Here is a 21,013-nt window from a genome sequence, read left to right as displayed (position 1 = left end):
TACTCACCCTCCTAATATCTTTCACGGAGGGCTCCAGGAGAAGGGCCTCTGCCACCGATCTCAAGGGGCGGGAGGGCACAATGCATGCATAGATGCATTGCAGTTGTATTTATAGTATAGCAATGGTTTTTAAATATGCATCTAAACTTATACATTAGCTTACACAAATTATCTTCTGGCAGTGTGTAAATAGCCAGTGTTCCATTTATTTATTAGTTCTCTATAATTAACTGTAGATCTCTACTGTACTCATACCACATTTTGTGGCCTTTTTGGCAGCAATTTCTCAGACTTTTTGAGAAAAAAAACCCACTCTCTCTCCTGAACAGCACCTTCTGCACTTCTTCTGCCTTGTCGTGCTGCCTGACTCACACCAATAATTGTTTCCAATATCCTGTGGAAAAAAAAGCCTCCTCCAGCCGCCTACCCAGGCGCACATGACCTGATGGGGTGAGTGAGATCAGGCCACTAAAGTGGAAGACAGAACTGAGCTGTTCTGGATACTCAAGGAACAATCTTTGGACAAAGCAGCAGCTCAGGTTGGGATCATGGACTGGGGGCACTGAAGAATAACCCACTGCAAATCCCATGTGTATGTAGAGACCCTGAGCAGCACAAATTTTGACTGGAGAGAAAAAGGCTCAGCTCAGAAAATATTCCAAAATCTGTTTCAAAAAGTTAATCTTAGTTCTCAAGTAGGTTGAGAAATGCATACATTTAAATAAAATGTAAGTCTGTGTTGAGTGAGAAAATGTGTTAAATGTATAAATGTCTATTCTATATGTTTTTGTATACAGATTGTTTAAAATTGCAGATATGCGGAAATAGGACAGAATGAATGTAGGAATGCATGCCTATGAAACTGCCATGTTATAGCTGAATGGGCAACTTAGCCTAGATATGGTTGTCCAGTCCAATCCACTGCTCACTACAGGCTCTCTGCAGTTTCCACCCAGCCCCTGCTTAAATCCTTCCAGCAAAGACGAGCCCATTCTGAAAGGCTGTTCCACTGGCAATCATATCTTACCACACAGATATTTCTCCTAAGGTCTGGCTGAACTCAGCTCCCCTGCGATTTCAGTCTGGTTCTAGTTCTGCCCACTGACGCACCGTCTTCTGCATGAGTATTCTCCTTTCAGGTGAAGAGAGCATAGTGACTGATACCATTTTGCACATCAGGTTCAATCTGACCTCTGCAAGAATTTGGTACATGGCTTTAGTAAGCCACTATTTCTCAGTCTCCTATCCTATAGGAATTACATTACAGAACTGTTGTGAGAATTACAACCTGGCAATGTATGTAAACATTCAAATCAGCTGCTGTTGTTGGTGACAACGATTTACTTATTTGTTCATTCAGACAGAACTATTTGGTAATAGAAGAGCTGTAGCAAGAAACAGTCCTCCTTGGATTAGAAATCTAAATCCTAGGCTGAAAATCTTTCATTGCCTGCTAGTCAAAAGCAAAGAAACAAACCATGCACGAAGCACTGAAAGCAGTTATCATAATTTCACTGACTACAAACTGAAGACACCATGGCTGTATTCTCATAAAAAATGACATCAGCCCTAGTGCATTGTGGATCTAACACAGTAGATCAGAGGGACTGAATAGGCCCTTTCTTTGAAGCCTCTCCCATAAGGATTGCAGAGGGTGGAAAGAATTATCTGTACAAAGTTAAGTGGTAACCTGGGGTTAGCAGCATCTTATCCATCCTGTAGGACACCTGGCATTTTTCTGTCCAAGAACTGACCCACAGGGATGGTTCAAGTGCCTGGAAATATTGGAAACAAGAGAGTAGATATAAAACATCCTGCACCCGTGCCATTGCAGTCCAGCTTCTACAGACCCAAACATTATACTCAGTACAGATGTCCAGAAGGTGGTCCAGTGCTAATTTCACCAAATGGGAATACATTCAGAAAAATGATAGCTAAAAATCACCTCACTTCTACCTTGTGGTTCTTTCTTGAACTATGATAATATAGTGAGGAACCCACTGGGAGTTAGGCTCAAAATGGCTAGTGTCCTGCAAAGGACATGGGGTTGGCATCGTTATTCATTTATTGCTGGGTTGTCTTGTTGCTACCCTCCTCACAGTCACTCTTTCTGTTACCTTTCTCGTGGTAGCGTCATGCATTCGGTGCTTGGTGGATGTGGTCCCTGTAAAGAATGAAGAAGGGGTAGTCATCATGTTCATCCTGAACTTTGAGGATCTGGCAGCCCTCATTGCCAAAAGTGCCCGACAGAGCCTTCACCAGCGACTGTCCCAAGGATGGCGAACAGGTGAGAGACCCAAAGTGGCCCAGAAACCTGCACTCAGGACAAAAAGTACAGGAGAGTGAAGGAAAGGGCACACTGCTCAATAAGGAAGGTGAATGCCTGCCAAAAGGAAATGTGGGATTTTCCCTGGAACTTAGGATGCATTATAAGATGGGATATCTCTTTTTGTGCAAGGCTACTGCTAAGAGCTGCGTGGTCTCATAGGTACCTGTGGCAGGAAGGTTTTCAGCACACCACAAGCATAAGCGGTGAATGCTCCGAAATAGTCTAATGAGAAGAAAATGTGCCCTTCTGCACAGAGGCAACAAGGAAGTCAATCCTTCATGGAAAGGGGGGGGGGGGGGGGGAGGAGAAGCATCAAGGATTGTAACATGAGCAGCACAATGCTTTGAGCTGGTCATGTCTTTCCTTATGAGTGGATTGCCAAGGCACCTCTATTCAGGACTTTCATCCATAATTACAGATGTTGCCTAGCTGATATTTCCCAGGAAAAAGAATCAGATCCAGGGGGCTCACAGTATTTGCTTTCATCTAATCAATATGTGGGAGTAGACTTTTAAATGCACTAGGAATCACTGGGGAAACTGGGAGTTGCAGCAGATGGGAGTAGAGAGCAGTCCACTGAAATGAGCCATTGATCTCAGCCAGGCAAGACTAATGTTTATTTCAGATACTGAACTGGTTCATACCATCATTGTGGCTGAAACAAGCCACCATGATTTATTGTAGCTGTCACACTTGCCAGCCAGATCCCCCTAAATACTGGCACAGTGTCATAGGCCCACCCTTCCAGCACATGGTCTGACATTCTGATACAGGACACAGCAAGTCCCACAGTGAAAGCTTAATGGATATAGTCTTCTGAAATCATGCAGTTGGTGAAAATTAGCTGTATGCTTCATAAACAATTCCACAACAATCTAAAGCCAATGTTTGATCCAAGCAACGTGGTTCCCTCATTGTAATTTCTGTGGCTCAGAATTCAGATCACAGAACTGAATAATTCCTGAGTCAACCTTCTAAGGCAGCTCAAATTAAGAATTCTAGAAAAAGACCTGAACACCTCCACTCATGCAAAGGTTTACCCCAATCTCAAAATCTTTGTTGGAACCTGAACATTATATGGGTATAATCCAGAGGCTACTCATATCCACGGGCTGAAGAGGGCCACACCTTCCTGGGCTGCCCCTGATCTGATTCATGCTTAAGGGCCTTAAATGCAATAAGGGCCACTGTAGCCATGAAGCTGTGCTTGCTGTTATCCAGACCCAGGTGGCATGGAGTCGGGGGTGGGCAGCAACCCACAAATAACCCATAGACCATGATTTAATTATCTGATTGCTGTCATGTTGTCTGGATTTGGATGACACAGCAAGCTGCTTTGATGTGGGTAATTGAAGAAATCTGCCTGGCATGTATAGTGGCTGCAATGAGTTACAGGGCTTATTCAGTCATCATGATTGTATGAACTGGTCAGTGTGTGGGAAAGCATTTGAAGATGGAGCAGAATTGTAGCTGTGTGAGATAATTAAGAATTACTTAACATAACTTTTTCAAGAGACCTTCCAGGGTCCAGGACAACCAGTTCAATTTTCTGGTGTAAACATGCCTCTAGATTCAGAGACAAGGTCTTAGATTAGAATAATTCAGCAGACCTGTTTTGAATTCTTCCAGGATGCATTCTGTGTGTCTACTTGCTTCAACCTTTGTGATGTTCAAAACAACTCAAGGAATAGACCACTTGAGGGACAATTGAGTTGGAGAAATGGCAGCCCCCTTTTTGAATTATATTATGTTGTAATTGTTATTATTCCTCCTAACACCAGTTCAAGTCTTCCCATGCTTGTGAAACTGCAACCAAAATCATATTGTTCATGTACAAGACTTACAGTAAGACTGAAATTTGCAGATATGTACAAACAGAGCAAAAAATATCTTTGGTATTGGGGGAGACCTTGAGAGTACAACCTGCCCACTTCAACAATCCTATATAAGTTAATAGCATAGCATTTTGGCTGAGTGGAAAAAAACTGACAACCAGATGATAAGAAAAATGATATGGAGTGGCTAGAAAGGGTGGAGAATATGCACAGACCTTCAGAACAGGGGAAAGACGTGTCTGCAAGGGTCACTTCTTGATTCACATTCAGATGTTATTTTAAAATAGGGATGGCATAGAGGGTCCTTACCATAATATATGGAGAAAAAACACAGATGTTAAAGTAACTGAGACTGGGCACTAGTGTGTCCACCTCCTCCCCCATGAAATGTTGGTTTCTTTTCAGTAGAGAAGAGAAATTAAGAAGAATGACAGGAGCTAATGAAACATGTGTCATGTTTTGTTTTGAGTTCTCAGAGTTCAGACAGTGAAATGCAATCAGATGCATTTTGAATAAGGCTGGATTATCAACTGGCAGTAGGGTTGAGTGGGCACACATGTATCCTCCCCCTTCTCTGAAAAACACACACAAATGCATCTGTGCACACAAACCTATTCCCCTTTTCACACCCATTCACTGACATCATTCGTCATCCATTTTGTCACACACTATTCATTCACACCTTCTGTTCCTCCACACATTCTCATACACATAGAAAGAAAGAGAGAGTTTATTTTTAAACAAACACTGGTGGGGTTTGCATGGCATGATAACCCACAGTAGTTTATAAGCCATGGTGGGTTAATGTGGCATCTAAACCTAGCATTCTTTCAAGAGGTGGTTCAAAAACTCAGTTACCCATGGCTTGTTCTAGGGATTAATTTAACCCAGAGTGGCTTATTGTGTCATTCAAACTCAGACACCAAAATAGGTCATGGGGAGCTCAAAAACCAAGAGAACCTTTGGCAAGGGTGGAAGAAAGGCTTGCTGCTCTAGAGCTAATGGATGGCGGCTTTCCCAGCCAAGAATCTGACTTTCTCCCTCTAAACTGAAGGATGTTGTTTACTTTCTGCAAATCCTCTAGCAATGTAATTAATGTGTATGTTACTTGGGTAACAATATTGGTGACTTCATACAACTATCTATCTGGCCTAATTTGTGGCAAAAAAAATTTTTTGAAACCATGTTTGTAAAATATAAACACCATGCAGGGAAAGGGGTCTTTTTGCCATACCTGGTGAAACTACATTATACTGAAGAATATTTTTTTTTCCTGATGATCAAACAAGGGTCAGTTACTTAGGGTTGTATCAGAGAGACAAACACAAGAGGTTAAAAATATAAAATAAACCAGTGCCTGTGAAGAAGGTAAGAATGTATAGAGATAAGCCTATACATTCAGATGTTCAAAAATGAAGTGTACTTTCTGTAGAAGATAACCATTTACAGAAAGTAACTGAACATTTCCTGCTATGACGTTTTCTGTTTCTAATCATTACAAAAAGCTAAACATATAAATTCACTGTGTATGATGACTGTGGCAGCTGGTCCTGACTAGAGATGGGCTAACTCTATAGTGTTACTATTCACCTACAATCAAGACCTTTTTAAATACAATCAAGATCTACAATCAAGATCTTTTTAAATACGCAGCTACTTGTGGATGTTGCCCGTCTCTCTCAGGGTCAGTCAACACACAAGAGGGACATTTTTGGTCCTCAACAATAGTCACAGCAAGTCTGAGTTGTCAAGAAACACAAAGCAAATAACTTTGAGGAGTACAATTTCTGATGGGGTTGAGAAGGACTTGATGACATTTCAATAGTAGCCACCTAGCTCAACATGGCACAGTAACGAACAATTTCAGAAACTGTTCTAATGAAATTTGGTTTCAGCAAGTTTGATGTCATGCCTTGGAACAATTAACTCACCTCGCTAAAGGACCTGTCAAACCAGATTAGGTATAGCATTCTTTTATTTGTACATTATAGATTTTTTAAACATAACTGCCCCCTGTAAAGGGCAGAATCTTCTTAGGTAATGATTGTTTTTTGTCTGTCTTACTGCCCTCACTGTCCTGGTACCATTCATGTTTTGATCCTTGCTTGTTCTTCCTCATATTTTGTAATGACCTTTTTGTTGTTATTTCTTTATATTGTGTCTCAGGTGCTCAGCAGCATTTGCCTCTCGAGGATTTCTGTGACTGCCCAGCAACCTTACCTAACCTGGTGCTCCCATGATGCTGGCTGGGAATTATGGGAGTTGCAGTGTAGCACATCTGGAAGGTACCAGGTTGGGAAAAGCTGTGATAGAGTCATGACACAGAGATGCCTACTACTGAGGTCTGACTTGGCAGCACCAGCTGCTAGAACACAATGCAATGGCACATGGTGGTCTTTAGGTGTGTGTTTCCATCTTTGATCCTTCCTGCCTTTCCTGTCGTCTCATTCCCCACCCCTTGGCTGATGCATGTTGCAGACAGGTTACATTTGGTATTTTGTGTGCTTTTGTTTGGTGTTGGTTCTGTTTCTTTTTTTTTTTAACAAGGTCAAAATAAGAGCTTGAAGCTTAGTCTCCCACCCCTCCAGCGTTTGGCACTTCCATGGAAATCTCTGACTGCCACTGAGTTTGATGGAGTAGCTATTGACTGTGGAAAGGTAATCACCCTAGACTTTGCACGAAAATATGCCCGCCTATCTGGTTTGCATCCTCACCCCCTGCTCCTCTGTTCCCCTACTTCCCTACTGTCCCTTGCCCAGTCAGCAAATCTGACAGTAGCAAACATCTCCCTGTGCCTAGGCCAGAACCATATACTACAGAATTGGGAATACCAAGTCTGCCAGATATTGCTGAACTGCAATTCCCATCAGCTCTGGTCAACAAGGTCAGTGGTGAGGGATGATGAAGCTGCAGCCCAGCAACATCTGGAGGGCCACACAGTTCCCATTTCTGAAAAAGCAGAAGCAGTCAAAATCCAGTGAGCACAAAGCCTGAAATCATTTACTCCAGGTTGGCTGGGGTGGCCAGATGCAAAAGAGGAGAGGACTCCTGCATCTTTAAGAGTTGTGTAGAAATCAAAAAGTTACTAGATGAAATTTTCTCTTCTGTACAACTATTACAAGTACAGGACCGTGCCCCTCTTTTGCAACTGGCCACCTGGTGGAGGACTTGCCATCATCACCTCTCCTGCACATCAGCTCTCTGTCAGGGGAAGCTGAGGCATGCAATGATAACTAACACCCAGTGTTCTGGGTGGAACCCAGGACCAATAGCTAAAGCAAATGTCTGTAGTACCATGTGGGGGTATTCAGTTTGCTTTAGAGAACTTCCAAACAGAAAGTTCCTAGTAGTACCACACAGAAGGTATTGCGTAGCAACTCTTTTGATCCATTTGATTGATTGATTGATTGATTGCACTCAGAAAACACTGGAGAATTGTGAGTGGAAGGTGAGGACATCTCTGTTCTTCCCCTCCACTGCTATAATTCTGTGACAGAGGCAGTGCAATGGCAGTATGAAAGCCTCAGACAGAAACATTCATGCTTTAAAACAGTTCCAAACCTAGCCATTAGAGGGCAGTAGAATATGCTCAAGGCCACTGCACTATTTTTAATTGCCAGACCAAACAAGACAGTATATTGGTTATCTGTCATCAGGTTCTGCATTTAAAGCCAAGAGGAGAGAGAAAGTGAATCACAAACATGAGAAGACTCATATGCAACTGCTGTTAGCTCCATAAAGTAAAATAACAACTCTGGTTTTATGTATGATTTCAAACCAGAAAATGGTGCATTGGGGAAGTGATGATTAAAAAACCCTCTCCTGGTACTGTGAACTGGATCTAACTTTTGAGTTCCAGTGGTTATTATTAATTAAAAAGCAAAGAAAGAAAACTATGAGCAATCATAGTCATAGACCTTTAATTGTACTGAGAGAAAGTATGCCTTTGAGGAGTCAGTTTTTTCCAAACCAGGATAATATACTTGAAAGTACAGTGGCAGAAGTCACTGAAAATATTTCTAGGCAAAGAGAAAAATCTAAAACAAATGCCTCACTGAAGTAGTACTACTGGCTGGAAAGGAGGTGGCAAGGTGCTGGGCAGCAGGAGGGAAGCCAGTGACCGCTGTCCGAAGTGCCGCTCGGGCACTCTAAGCAGCTGACATCAGAACTTCTGGGCCAGACCTTCTGTCATGCCTGTCCAGGGCTTCACCTGGGCTTTGTGTTATCCAGGTTGGATGACACAAGTCTAGGAGTGCCTACAAAATCATTCAACAAGCCATAACCCTTGGAATGTTTTTATAGCCTCAAAGAATCCACTGGGGGTGGGTGGTGGGAGAGTCAGTCAAGTCAACACATTACTCCATCATGGCCTCATGGCTTAGCATGTTGTATGAAGCCAGTCATGCTGTATTACTAAAATATCAGATTATACTTGGGTGATTGCTGCTGATCTAGTAATGGCTACAATTTCCCAGGATCCTGAGACCTCTTTCACATTAATGGCAACAAGTCCTGTAAAAGAAAAGCAAGTTATGAAATCAAAATAAGGTCACTTTTTGTGAAAGGGTAGGGATTGAGCAGCTTTTGGGGGGATGGAACAATGACATTTAGAGGGAAAGTGAATTTATCCTAGGAAGAGATAGAAAGTGTGATATTTTCACATCAATTTGCTATCTGTGGTATGAAGTGAGAAATTCTGGTGCAGATTCTGGGTGCTCCCTAGCTGGAATTAAAAGCCAAAGGATTCCCAAAGTTGGTGAGAAACATGCACTGTATGTTTGAAACAACAAGGAATGACATACATTTAGAAGAATTTTAAACCAAAGGGTAGAACCACTACCAATTCCAGAACCTAGCTCTTGGGGACAGTAGAAAGAATACAAATTTTTTCTATCATACTTTGTGAGGTCAACCTAAGATATTTTCAAGGCACATAGTTCATCACTCAGAAAACAAATTGTGGAGACAGAGATGTGCTTCCTCTCTGTACTTTCCTCTGTGCTCAGTAATTACTAGCAGTTCTCTTCAGCATCAACAGTGGTAAGTATGGAATACCAGTATGAGACAAAATATATACAGGCAATGACTCTACAGAGTAACCTGCAAATTTCTGGAAAGTTGTTACTACTATGGAAGGTATGGAAACTAATTTTGGTTTATGGAAATAAACTATTACTATGGAAACTAATTTTGCGAGTTTTCTTATCACTTCCATTTGTACTTCCATAGTCAAAACTGTTCCTCAGAATTGTGATCATCACTGCTGCACCTATTAGTGATGAGACGCCAGTTATTGATGTGACTGTCATGTGTGCTTTTGGCTCATTTCAAAGCCAAATGGCACATGGCCCTCAGCAGTTTTGAACTGTTTAAACAATATTTTAGTGTATAAAAGGACATTTCTTTGTGTGTATACAGACAAATGTGCACTTACTACATCCTGTAGTTCCTCTTGCTTTGACATTTTCTTTCTTTTTAAATGCTTTCTTAGCCATGAAATATATTTAACATAATTATTATACTGATTTAGGCAAGGAAGCTTCCAATAGAAAAAAATAGAGTTTATACCTGTTAGGATAGTTCAAAAAAGATCTCAGTATTGAAAACCCTAATATAGCAATTCAGCATTAATATTTGGTTGTCACAGATAAACTCTGCAAAGCATTGTTAACTCCCTTGAGGAAATGGTTGGATCACATGTAATAAAATTGTAAAATCTGTGGCATTTAATATGTATTTATTATGCACATTCCTTTAATATGTATATTTCTTGCATAGTCCTCCTAATAATTCTAAAGGAATTAGCAATGGCAGGACTTCTGTGACATGGTCCCTGCTTTAAGACATCCCACCACAGGCTTGGATTCAGGTGGAAGTAGTCTCTTCCCTAGCAGTCAATTTCCATGTACTGCAGCTAAAAACAAAGAAATAAATTGCTTGCTGGAGAGTTGCTTGCCTTCTCAACCCACTTTGGTTCTGGGCCTGTCCCACAGTGCCTGGAGCACTGATTATAGCCAGTCAAGAGACGAGCAGCGTGCAACCAGCACCACTGCGTGATTTCCCCATGGTTGTCATTCTGCTGTGACTCAGTGGATTGGATCCAGAACCTTCTTTCCATGGGTGGAAGAGCTCAGCTCACAGAAGTAGGCTCTGGACAATTTGGGGGAATTTCTCTTCCCCCACAAACCACAATTCACTCCACTTAACAGGGTCCTTGCACCTTGCACTTGCATCCAGCCTACCATATTCATTACTGAATGATACTGCTATGAAAAGGTTCCATTCTGCTGCATGGCCAAACTGCTACAGAATGTTGCAAGATCTCACAACCTCATACTAGCCCATATGTGTCTTGCTACAATGGGTGCTGCATTTTGATGTATTCTGTAGGACCAACACCCCCACCCCATTTAACTATTTTGCCTTTTGTCAGGCATATGTTTGCAGCTCACAAAGCCCCAAAATATGCTATATTCTAAGCAAATACCTGACCTCTTTCAAGGCATTGGCTTTTGAAAAATAGCCACATCTTGGCTGCTTTATATTTATAAACCCAGAATTAGTTGACTCTTACAAACCACTTAAAATTTGGTGTATCCTAGGTGTATTCACATATCACAAACACTCATTAGGTGCAGCTATACTTGTATCTATTTATACAAAGTGATCTAAGTATGACTAACTTAGTCTGGATCTAATCCACGGCTATGTACCAATTAAGAGAATGACCTAAGACGTTCTGGTTCAAATCTCACTTCTAACATGAAATCATTAGGTAGCCTCTAGTAAGCCACTATTTTACCACCTTCGCTCTGTATCTTTAGAGCAGGTATGCAGAGGGTCATCATATGCAGAGGGCTGTTGCAAGGATAACTGGAAGAATGGTTGAGAAATATATTCAGTATTTTAAAGCATTATATAAATCAAAAGCATTAGGTTTCCATGAAAATGTAATTATGTAAGTGAAAAAGCAACTGACAACAAGAGGGCATGAGACCCTGAGAATGAAGTATTCTGCAAAGAATTGCTAATATGGTTGTCAACCCATGGCCATGGCAATGCTCCCCGGCCCCTTCTCCTTCCCCCTTCCTTTTTGCTCCTCTCTTCTGATGCTTTGAACAGTAAAGAGCACCTCTTAATACAACACTTTCTTCCTGGCTGTCTTCAAGCCTGGAGGGGACTCCTTAAAACTGAGGGAGTTGAAGATGCTGCCTGCAGATAACTGTGCCCAAACCGAAACTGAAGCACTCCTTGGGAAGGAGAGGAGGTCAAGCCTGGAGACCGCACCTGCCACTGAAGCACACCATTCACCCCCAGCGCAAGAGCTGCCTTCCCTAGGGCCTCGAGGGTCATTCCCTGGCAGGAGCTTGGGCCAGATCCTGCCTGGGGGCAGCTTCCATAGCCTCTGCCAGGTCTCCTCACTGGAGAATTTGGAGGCTGAGTTCCAGAGAAAATTCAGGGAAAGGAGGGCAAACTCAGGTAGGGGGAAAGCATGTATAGTACTTAAGCTAACAGCTCTGTGCCATTGGATTGGTGCTGCTGATTGTGTGCACTTCTTTATTGTAATCATGCTTGCAGAATGTAGTTATGCCAAGGCATAGTGTGCCCCCTCCCAGATTAGTGAACAGCATAAGTATCACTCTGCATAACATTTAAGTATTTATTTCTTGAGCAAGGGGATTTCTGAATATGGTGAATAGAAACAACAACAAAAGAAGAAGAAGAAGAACCTCTTTCTACCAGGAATTATCAGTTATTACCTAAACTGGATTAATTATAGGTAAAGAACCAGACCAAACACCAAAGCCAATTCAGAGTTCAGTTCCCCTTTTCTACTGCCTTCCCTGTGCCTTCCACACAGAAAGAGGCAAGAAGTACACAGGGAAAAGACATGCCCTTCCCAGTGGGAGGACAGGCGAAGTGGACAGACGCAGAAGGAAAGCCCTGACTTCCAGCTGTTTGTCTCTTCTGCCCCATCCATATACAACAGTGGGACAAATTTTTGGCAGGAACCATAGTATCTGAATAAACCATGTGCCCAATCTGACACAAGTTACCAAAACCAGACACATGGATTAAGAGTGACCCTTACTTTAAATCTTACACAGCCCTAAAGAGCAAACAAACAATGCTTTGTTAAAATACTAACTGGACTTCCCCACTGCAGGAGAAACTGAGGGACCAAATAACATCTATGAATATTGCTAGCACTTCAGTCTGTGATATAACTAAAATGATGTAACCTAGAAAGGAAAGTTATTAACCCTGCAGCATGAACAATACAGAAGACTGCATTAAACTGGAGTAGAAAGGGGTAGGAAAGAATATCCAGGTCTGTGATGGTTCTAACAAATCGTTGATTTACAAGTCCAGTCAGGTGTTTAAAATATTTTCAAAAGCTACTGGGAATGTTGGGTAGCTGCCCTCTACCACTGTTCAGTAAAACAAGATAGGAAAGACTTTGCTGTGGCTAGTGGAAAGAAAACAGGAGACGGGAGAAGCTGAAGGGAGTCTGGATGTTGTTCAGGAAAAGCTTTGCAGGAAGCAATAGGCCTTCAGAGTGGGAGGCTATTCTAGACACAAGGAAGAAGCTGGACATGCATCCCGTAGCCATGGAGAAAAGCAATAAGGCAGATGACGAGGCTGATACAGCTGCAGCAGGGTGGCAAGCAAAGAGCATTATAGGCAGTACTGAAAACTGAGCAGCTCAGTGCAGAAGAGCAAGTTGAGTCTGGTCAGGAAAAATATTTCTATTCTGGGTCGATTAAAAAGTGGTAAAAGAGATGGTTGCCAGTGACAGGGAGTACAGAAGAGTACTAAGAACACTTGCTCTTAAGGGAGACCAAGAAACCATTGCTGCTTCTCTGCCCGGAGTCTGACCAGCATTCTGATCCTGGAGAGAGGGGATTGGAGGGGATTCAGCTGAGCAGTAAAGCGCATGCTTTGTATACAGAAGTTCCTAGGTTCAATCCCCAGCTTTTCCTGGTAGGGCTAGGAAAGAAGCCTTCATGAATCATGCCACTTAAAGGCAACTCCCTGGTCCTGTGGTATGGCACTCTGAATGAAGCTAATAGAAAAGAAACGAAGGATCAAAAAAGATCATGAAGCTACAAGGCACAAATTGGAAAGACGTTCTGGGGAGAAGTAACACTGGGGTAGTGCAGGGTTCATTGTTGCATCCAGTGCTCTTTGACATTTTTATTAATGATTTGGATGAGGAAGTGCACTCACCAAATTGGCAGATGACACAAAACTGGGTGGACTAGCTAATATTCTGGAAAACAAACAAGATTCCAGGTGTTCTTGATAGGCTGGAGGGCTGAAAACAACAGAATGAAATTCAATAGGGACAAATGCCAAGTTCTGCACATAGGAAAAAGAAACCAAATGCATTGTTACACGATGGGGATACTTGGCTGAACAATATTGCAAGTGAGAAGGCTCTTGGAATTCACAAGCTGAAAATGAGTCAGCAAGGTGATGAGGCTGCAAAAAGAGCAAATGCTATTTTAGGCTGCATTAATAGAAGTATGACTTCCAAATCATGTGAAGTTCCCCTCTATTCAGCACTTGCTAGGCCTTATCTGGAGCACTGTATCCAGTTCTGGACACCACACTTTAAGAAAGATGCAGACAAGGTGGAAAGGGTTTAGAGGAGGTTAACCAGGATGTTCAGGGGACTGGCAACAAAGCCCTGTGTGGAGAGGTTGAAAGAACTGAGCCTGTTTAGCCTTAGGAAGAGAAGACTGGACGGGAGATACGATAGCATTCTTCAAATACGTGAAAGATTGTCACAAAGAGGAAGGGCAGAATCTCTTCTCAATCATCCCAGAGTGCAGGACATGGAATAACGGGCTCAGGTTCCAGGTTCCAACTGAACTTCTGGAAGAACCTGCTGACCGTTTGAGCAGCACAACAATGGAACCAATGACCTGGGGAGGTTGTCTGCTGTCCCATGGCAGAGGCATTCAAAATGCAACTGGACAGCCATCCGAAAGGGATAGTTTAACTTGCAGCCATGCCCTGAGCAGGGTGTTGGACCTGATGGCCTTGGGTCCCTTCTAACTCTACTATTCTATTATTCTAAATTGGGGAAATAATAGGCATGGTTTGTAAACACATCAGGGATATTCTAGACTACAAATATTTCAGAGTTCTAGTGTTACAAAGTTCACTTTCCCATTTGGATTCCATTAGAAAACCCTTAAACACTCACTTGTTTTACATGGTTTTATGATAGGAGGCTTTGGGTTGCTGTTGGTTTTAATTTCCAGAGGGATAGCCATGTTAGTTTGTTGAAGCAAAACCAGTAAGATCTTCGTAGCTCCTTAAAGTCTAGCAGGTTTAGGGCACACTCTTACAGCCACCAGACACAATGCAGCATTCCAGCACTGCCCTTGGAAACTTGCTCCAAGAGAGGGAGGGGAGGAGGCAGGAGCCATCAGCATGCCCCCTCTCTGGTGGCATCTCGGCCTCCTCTCCTCATGCCCTGGGGCAAAACAACATAAGCAGCTGGCATTGGCTGTCCAGGTGCTTTGGGGGACAGCCCAAGTGCCTGTGTGCTACTTCTGCCCTCTGTAGGATGCCCAAACCCTTGGAGTTCAGAGGGTTATAGGCAGTTGCATTAGATTGTGCTGTTATTCCAACATAAGCTTAAACTCTACTATAATTCACAAAAATATATGTCATAATAAACGGTCCCACAGATTTTCACTGGGTTTAAGTGGGCTGATTTCATTTTTCTTGGCTTCTTTCTGAGCTGGGTATTGTTATTATTACTGGATCAGGTTTTCAGTTGTCTTCGGTTTGTTTTTTGGAAGTTGCCTTTTTACCCTCAAAGGCAGCCTACCAAATCATTTAAATAAACAAATATTTGCAACTGTAAATGTAATGGAGGCTTGAAGTGTTGTGTTCTTCAACTGTTTTGTTAATTTGAGCACCTATTTACCTTATTTCAGAGCTTACAGTCTCATATAATGACATCCATGTCCCTTAGCTGAAAGCATACCAGTAAACTAAAATCAGATTATTTTATATGTTTAATTTCACTGCCTTGTTCTCCCAGTAATCTTCTCCCCTTTGCAGTGCTAAGGAGCTTATTCTGATTTCACGTATATCTGGAGTTCTAGACGATGATATGATCAATTGTGAATCTTGCTGACATGTAACTAGATCAACTTTCAATTGTCTTTTTCCTTCAGAGTCCACCCAAGTCAAGCCCAGTCAAAATTTCACATCAGACTCGGACCTCATGAAGTACAGGACAATCAGTCAGATTCCACAATTCACCCTCAATTTCGTGGAATTCAACCTAGAGAAACACCGGTCAGCTTCTACCACCGAGATTGAGATCATTGCACCACATAAGGTGACCGAACGCACACAGAATGTAACCGAAAAGGTCACACAGGTATGTCGATCTTCAATATTTTGATACCAGAGTTGGAATAAAGGAGTTGAAGATGGATTACTACTATGATGGGGGCTGAGGAAAGCAAAATGAGACAAAATAAAATGCAAGAAGAAATGCTGGAACAAACATATGCTTAATGATGGCAGACTGATATTAGTCTCTTGTCCAGATCTTTGGCCCATGTATAGCAGCATGAGAGCCCAGGAGGGCCACTGGCTTAGGTGGCTCCACCACCAGCTGGGCAAATTCATGGAGAATGGATTTTTCCATTGTAATGGCAGCTTAAGAAAAACTCTGTTCAGACAGTGCATCCCTAAATGCCAAATGCTATGCGTATAATTACTGGGGTGGGCTTAATCCATCTTACCTTGTTTTTGGGCTTCTGGGAGGCATTTGTCTGGCCACTGTTGGAGCACAAGGCTGGACTGAATGGACTTTTAGCCTCTGTAGGAGCACCCGTAGCCTGGTGGGTTTTTCACCCTTTTGAGTTCATCGGGCTGGTCCTAAGCTTGCTGGGCAGGCAGACTCCCACCCCATAGACAATTCTTTGGAATAACCTTCGGGGCCTGGGGCTCCCTCAGTACATTTACTTAGAATTGCATGTGTTGGTGTCAGGGAGCAGGGAGGACATAAACAGTTGCTACATAGGAGCTGCTGCTAGGCAACAGGATTGACGCTTAATCAGTAGCGACACAAGTTTGTCAATACTGGGTCATTAGCTGGCTGGAGGTGACGGGATTGGCGCTGACAGGTCATTGCTGAAGGCCACCCAGATAGGGCAGAGTCCGAGAGTGCTCTGCTGTTGTGGATTTGCCACAGTCATCTCGCAGTAAACTTTTGCCAGGTGACAAAGGTTCTAGGAAGAGGCTCCAAGTCCCTGTACCTTGATTAGGGATGCATGGATGGTTAAATCCATAGGAGGGATTTAACCATCCATGCTGTCTGCATCTCACAGATTCTCCAGTGTCCTTCATTCCTTGAGCTGCTCACTGATAGGATGTGGGGAAGGTTAACCAGAATTTTGTTCTCTTGCACTAATTTGCGTTAGAGCTAATGTTCATCTGCACATCAGTTAATGTGAATTAGTGTTAAAGCGTCTTAACTAATGGGCATTTGAATGGGCATGCTTTATGACTAATGTGAATTAGAACAAATTCTCCTTCCCCCAAAGTCAAAAGCCAGACTTCAGGTCTATGGAATCCACATGATTCAGAAAAGTTAATATGCTGCAGAATGCAGATCAAATTCATGGCAATCCAGACTCCGAATCGATGGCAGATTTCTCTGACTTCCCAAACCTTGGCCAAGGATATGATGTAATATAATATTCAAATCATGTTGATAAACTTAGGTGTTTGTGAGATGCCGTATCCCAAATTGTGTGTAGCCAAGTGTCTTGCCTTTACACACTTGATCTTAGCCAAAAGGCTGAGAAGCAATTAGTGTCTTGCCTTTTAGCAAGGAGCACAGGTGAAGGGGAAACTGTGTGAAGTACCTACTATTACACAAGTGCTTTTGACATTTTTTAAAAGGAAGACCCTGTTCAAACAACATTTGAGTATGTGGCAGAGGCAAGCAACATCAGTGCTAAGCTGGCAACATATGCTGGCTTCTGCTTTTGGCACACTTCCATATTAAAAATAACACGTGGGCTGGCATATCAAAGGGCCAGTTTTGCACACGCCAGTGGATACATGGAGGGAGTGGGCCTGTCTCTTGCTCATCACTGACTGTTCAGATAGATTCGTCTGATTTTGAGGAGGAGGCAGAGGAGCAAGCGGGAGAGCAGCAGCTCTCAGCTTCAAGGTTACGGAGTGTAGTTTCTCCAGCTGCCTCGGAATGGGCGGAAGGGTTTTGAACGTGGAAGGGGAGCAGAGACAAGGGGAGAAGCACAAAGCCCACTTAGAGGGGCCCTGGTGTTTGTGCCCTCTAGTCCTCCAGCAGCAAGATCTGCCCTGAGGGTGGAATCAGATGCTCTACTGAAAAGGATGGCTCCTTTCTCAGCTTAATAAAAGACTATTCAAATTACTCTGTTAATTTTCAATAAAAGAAATGTACTTCAAAGGGTTCTTCCTGAGTTTGAGAAACAGAAGGAAAAGAGAGAATGGACCCACTCACAACAATACATGCTTCCCTGAGGATATACGTATGTGGATTGTATCTAACAGAAACTGTGATGCTTTCAGGTTTAACTGGAAATGGAAGGGTAGAGCCTAGAAGAGGGAGGTAATTATTAGAGGCAACAGCACAAGAAACAGCAGCCATGGATGAGACCAAACAAGTACTATTTCCTGGCCCCATCTCCGGTACTCAGACTCTTCCTGGATTTGCCTCCTCTTCTGCATTTGATTTGCTTTCTGGAATGCTAACACACACACGTGAGCAAAACACACTTAACAGTGTGCAATGAAAAAATGGAATAAGCACAAGTGAGTTTTAGTTTGTAGGTCTGCCTGTGGATCTTTTTTGAAAAAGGCATGAGTTTGTTTCATTCCAGTGTAACAATCTTTTCCCAGAAATATTCCTCTATGGAGGAAACGAGTTACCTTGCATGCAACCATGCACTGGACTTTGGGATCTCAGGTGAATGCATGTCTGTGGTGGAAAAGAGGAGACAAAGCTGCAGTATTCAGAGGATCTCCAAGAGTACGGGCTACCCTGCCCCATTCCCCACGGTGCAATCCAGGGAGACTGAGTGGGAGCACAGCCCTTCCCCACCATTCTGGGGAGTGATGTAAGCAGTCCAGAGTCTGCGCTGGGGAGCTCTGCTCCACACGCCTCCCCCTCCCCTTCCAGAGTCTCATGCCCTGAGCTCACACAGGCAGTGTCCACTTTCACCACAGCAATAGAAATGAGTCTGAAGCTCAAGCTGAAGCCGGTGAGTTATTCAAGGAGAGATGTGGGGAGGAGGGCTATGACTAAAGTTCTGCTTTCTTCAGCAGGTTCCCTCCCTCCGTCCCTCCTTCCTTCCCTCCTTCCTTGTATTTGCATACTGCTCCATTTCCATGCAGATTCCAGAGCAGTGAACAGCAAATGCTATAACAGATAAAAGAATAAAAACAATATATTAAAACCAAGTTAACATTAAAACCATGGTTGGTCAGCAGGAAATGAGGTTACAGAAAGGAAGGCCATCTTTAAAAGCCCTATAACAGAAGCTTGGTATATGCTTTTCAGATCAGGGCATTCTTAATTTTCCATGCCAGATTTCCTGCATGTTTGGTAAACATTCCTTGTAGGATAAGGAGCTGCCACAATGTGCCAGAATTCAGTTCTGCTGCTTTCCTGGGGTGGCTGAGTTAATTTTATTTTCATCTTTCTCTCCTAATGAGAAATGTTGGAGCTGAACCTTAGTAAAAATGCTGGGTGGGCAAATGGTACTGGGCACAGCCTTCCAATGTTAACTCTGAAAATTCCTCTGTTTGTTCCACACTTTTTTTAGCACTGAGGAGTGAAAAAGACTAGCATATCAAAGTGGCATTTTGTTCAGCTTGGGGGAACATGCAGAACTTTCAGTACACGCTTCCTAGATCATGAGAGCTTGCTTATTGTGACCAATAGCTGGAGTGCCCTTGCGGCTAGCAGTAATTGATCACATGTGAAAGAAGTGACACTTCTTCAGATGCTAACCAGGAAGTCCCATCTTCCAAGAAGTCAGGACAAGGATTTGGCGAACCTGCTCTTCCTCAGAGTATTTAATGCAGTCCCAAGGATGAGCATTGACATATCATGGTTTACTCTGTAAGCCATGCCACGCAATCCTCCCAGGTGCCTTGTTTGTTTATGCAGCTCAGGAATGAGCTTTGTATGACATACACATAATCCCTGTCAGTCATTAGCATGCTATAAATAAGCAATCTACTTAAGGAAGAGTACGTTCGCTTTGATTTTAGTTAGCAAAGATTTCTTAGGTGTCTCTGTCCCATTCTTGCCAATTGTTGATTGTTTAAAAAGTTTGAATACTGGACAGTCAGATATTTGGGGGCTGTGTAAATTTGGTGCTTTTGCATTATTACTGGATCTCTAAGGATCTGGTCACCAGTGTCTGGCAATTATGAAGCTAGAATATTTCTTAGAAATCCCCAAAGGCATAGCCATACAAATCATGCTCAAGTGGTTTACTGGAGAGACTGGCAGCTTCCTGTTCTTTGAATATAAAGGTCTGAAACAAATCAATAATGCTAAATCTTGAATGCTTATTTATTTCAGACATCTTGAGTGCAGATGGAGAAAACTTCTAGTACATGCAGTTTAATTTGGACATGTGCCTATAATCAGACATACTCAGGGTCAGAGAGGGCACCAAGGCAGAAAATAGTTTTTTAAGGTTGTCTGGGGTCTATTACACCCTAGCCCCAAGGCATTCTAGATCCATCTGAGATGTGCTTAAATGTATTTGCCTGGCACTTCTAGGACAAAATACCTTGCATCTGACAACATTTGAACTCCAAAATTATAGCAGTTGGATCAGGTGAAGTATCTAGTGCACAGCCTGGTCCAGTTTTGTTGGATGAGTTTCAGCTGGTACAACTCCTGGAGGTGTGTAGACAGGCTCATACAGCCACCATGCTGGGCCCTTGCCGCTCCTGGCTTGTACAGGCCAGCAAGGAGGGAAAACGCACTGGGGAAGGGGGTGATCACCCCTCCAAGGGAGGGCGGGTGCCTTGCTGCCTAGAAAGCACAGTGAAGAAACTCAAGCTCCCATGCTGATTGCACTAGGCCATGACAAATACATCAGATATGAACAAGTATACAGCAAAATACCAACATTTCAATAATTTCATACAATTATATGAGTGGATGAAAATATGCTATAGTCACACATTCAGCTTTAACATTACTCTCTGTATCCCTACTGCAGTTTATAAAAAATTTGTCTAATCTCTCTTCCTATTCTTTTTTGCTGCCGAAGCAAACAAGCAAAGCAACTTTATGCGTCACATAACTACTAGCATTGCTCAAAAGAAAAAGAGTAGTTTCTGCCAAAAGAACTTTTTCTATATCCATATGGTGACAAGAGTCTCAAGCATCTCTCCCCTAGGTAACTTCAAAAGGTAAATTAACATGGAAATAACAATGTCTTCCACCTGATATAGACCACAAATAGATATCTGCAGATATCCATCCATCCAGAACTGCAGTTGGCATAACTTGAAATCTCAGCTCATTAAAAGCATTTCTTAAAAAGATGGCCTCAATCTCGGCAGATAGCTGGTTCTGTAGTGTTTCAAAAGAGAAAACACCTGAGAAAATTTAGACTTCCTAACCTTAATTGCAGCTCCTTCCTAGAATCATTCCAAAATAATCAATCATGTAATTGTCTCTTATTCATAGCAAAGGCAGCATTCATATCAGAAACATAGTCGCTACCTGCCAAATTATGGAGATGATGATGATGATGATGATGATTATTACATTTCTATGCCGCCCCTTGCC

At 42.6% G+C, this 21,013-nt stretch overlaps 1 protein-coding gene across 3 annotated transcripts in view; it reads left to right on the top strand.

Moving 5' to 3' along the window:
- KCNH6 (potassium voltage-gated channel subfamily H member 6) overlaps positions 1–21,013 on the top strand; it is a 108,004-nt gene that overhangs the window by 40,839 nt on the left and 46,152 nt on the right. For 2 of the 3 annotated variants that reach the window (XM_044447306.1, XM_044447305.1), the window contains 4 exons: positions 2,132–2,287; positions 6,712–6,821; positions 11,334–11,643; positions 15,366–15,574. In XM_044447306.1, coding sequence (XP_044303241.1) covers positions 2,132–2,287; positions 6,712–6,821; positions 11,334–11,643; positions 15,366–15,574 — 785 coding nt within the window. The remainder of the gene's footprint in view (positions 1–2,131; positions 2,288–6,711; positions 6,822–11,333; positions 11,644–15,365; positions 15,575–21,013) is intronic. The other variant, XM_044447307.1, reaches the window with a different exon arrangement.

The sequence above is a fragment of the Varanus komodoensis genome, unplaced genomic scaffold (assembly GCF_004798865.1).
Source record: "Varanus komodoensis strain SLA01 unplaced genomic scaffold, ASM479886v1 scaffold51, whole genome shotgun sequence".
Classification (NCBI taxonomy): Eukaryota; Metazoa; Chordata; class Lepidosauria; order Squamata; family Varanidae; genus Varanus; species Varanus komodoensis.
Note: the sequence above shows the minus strand (reverse complement) of the source record. Positions and strands in the feature narration are given on the sequence as shown.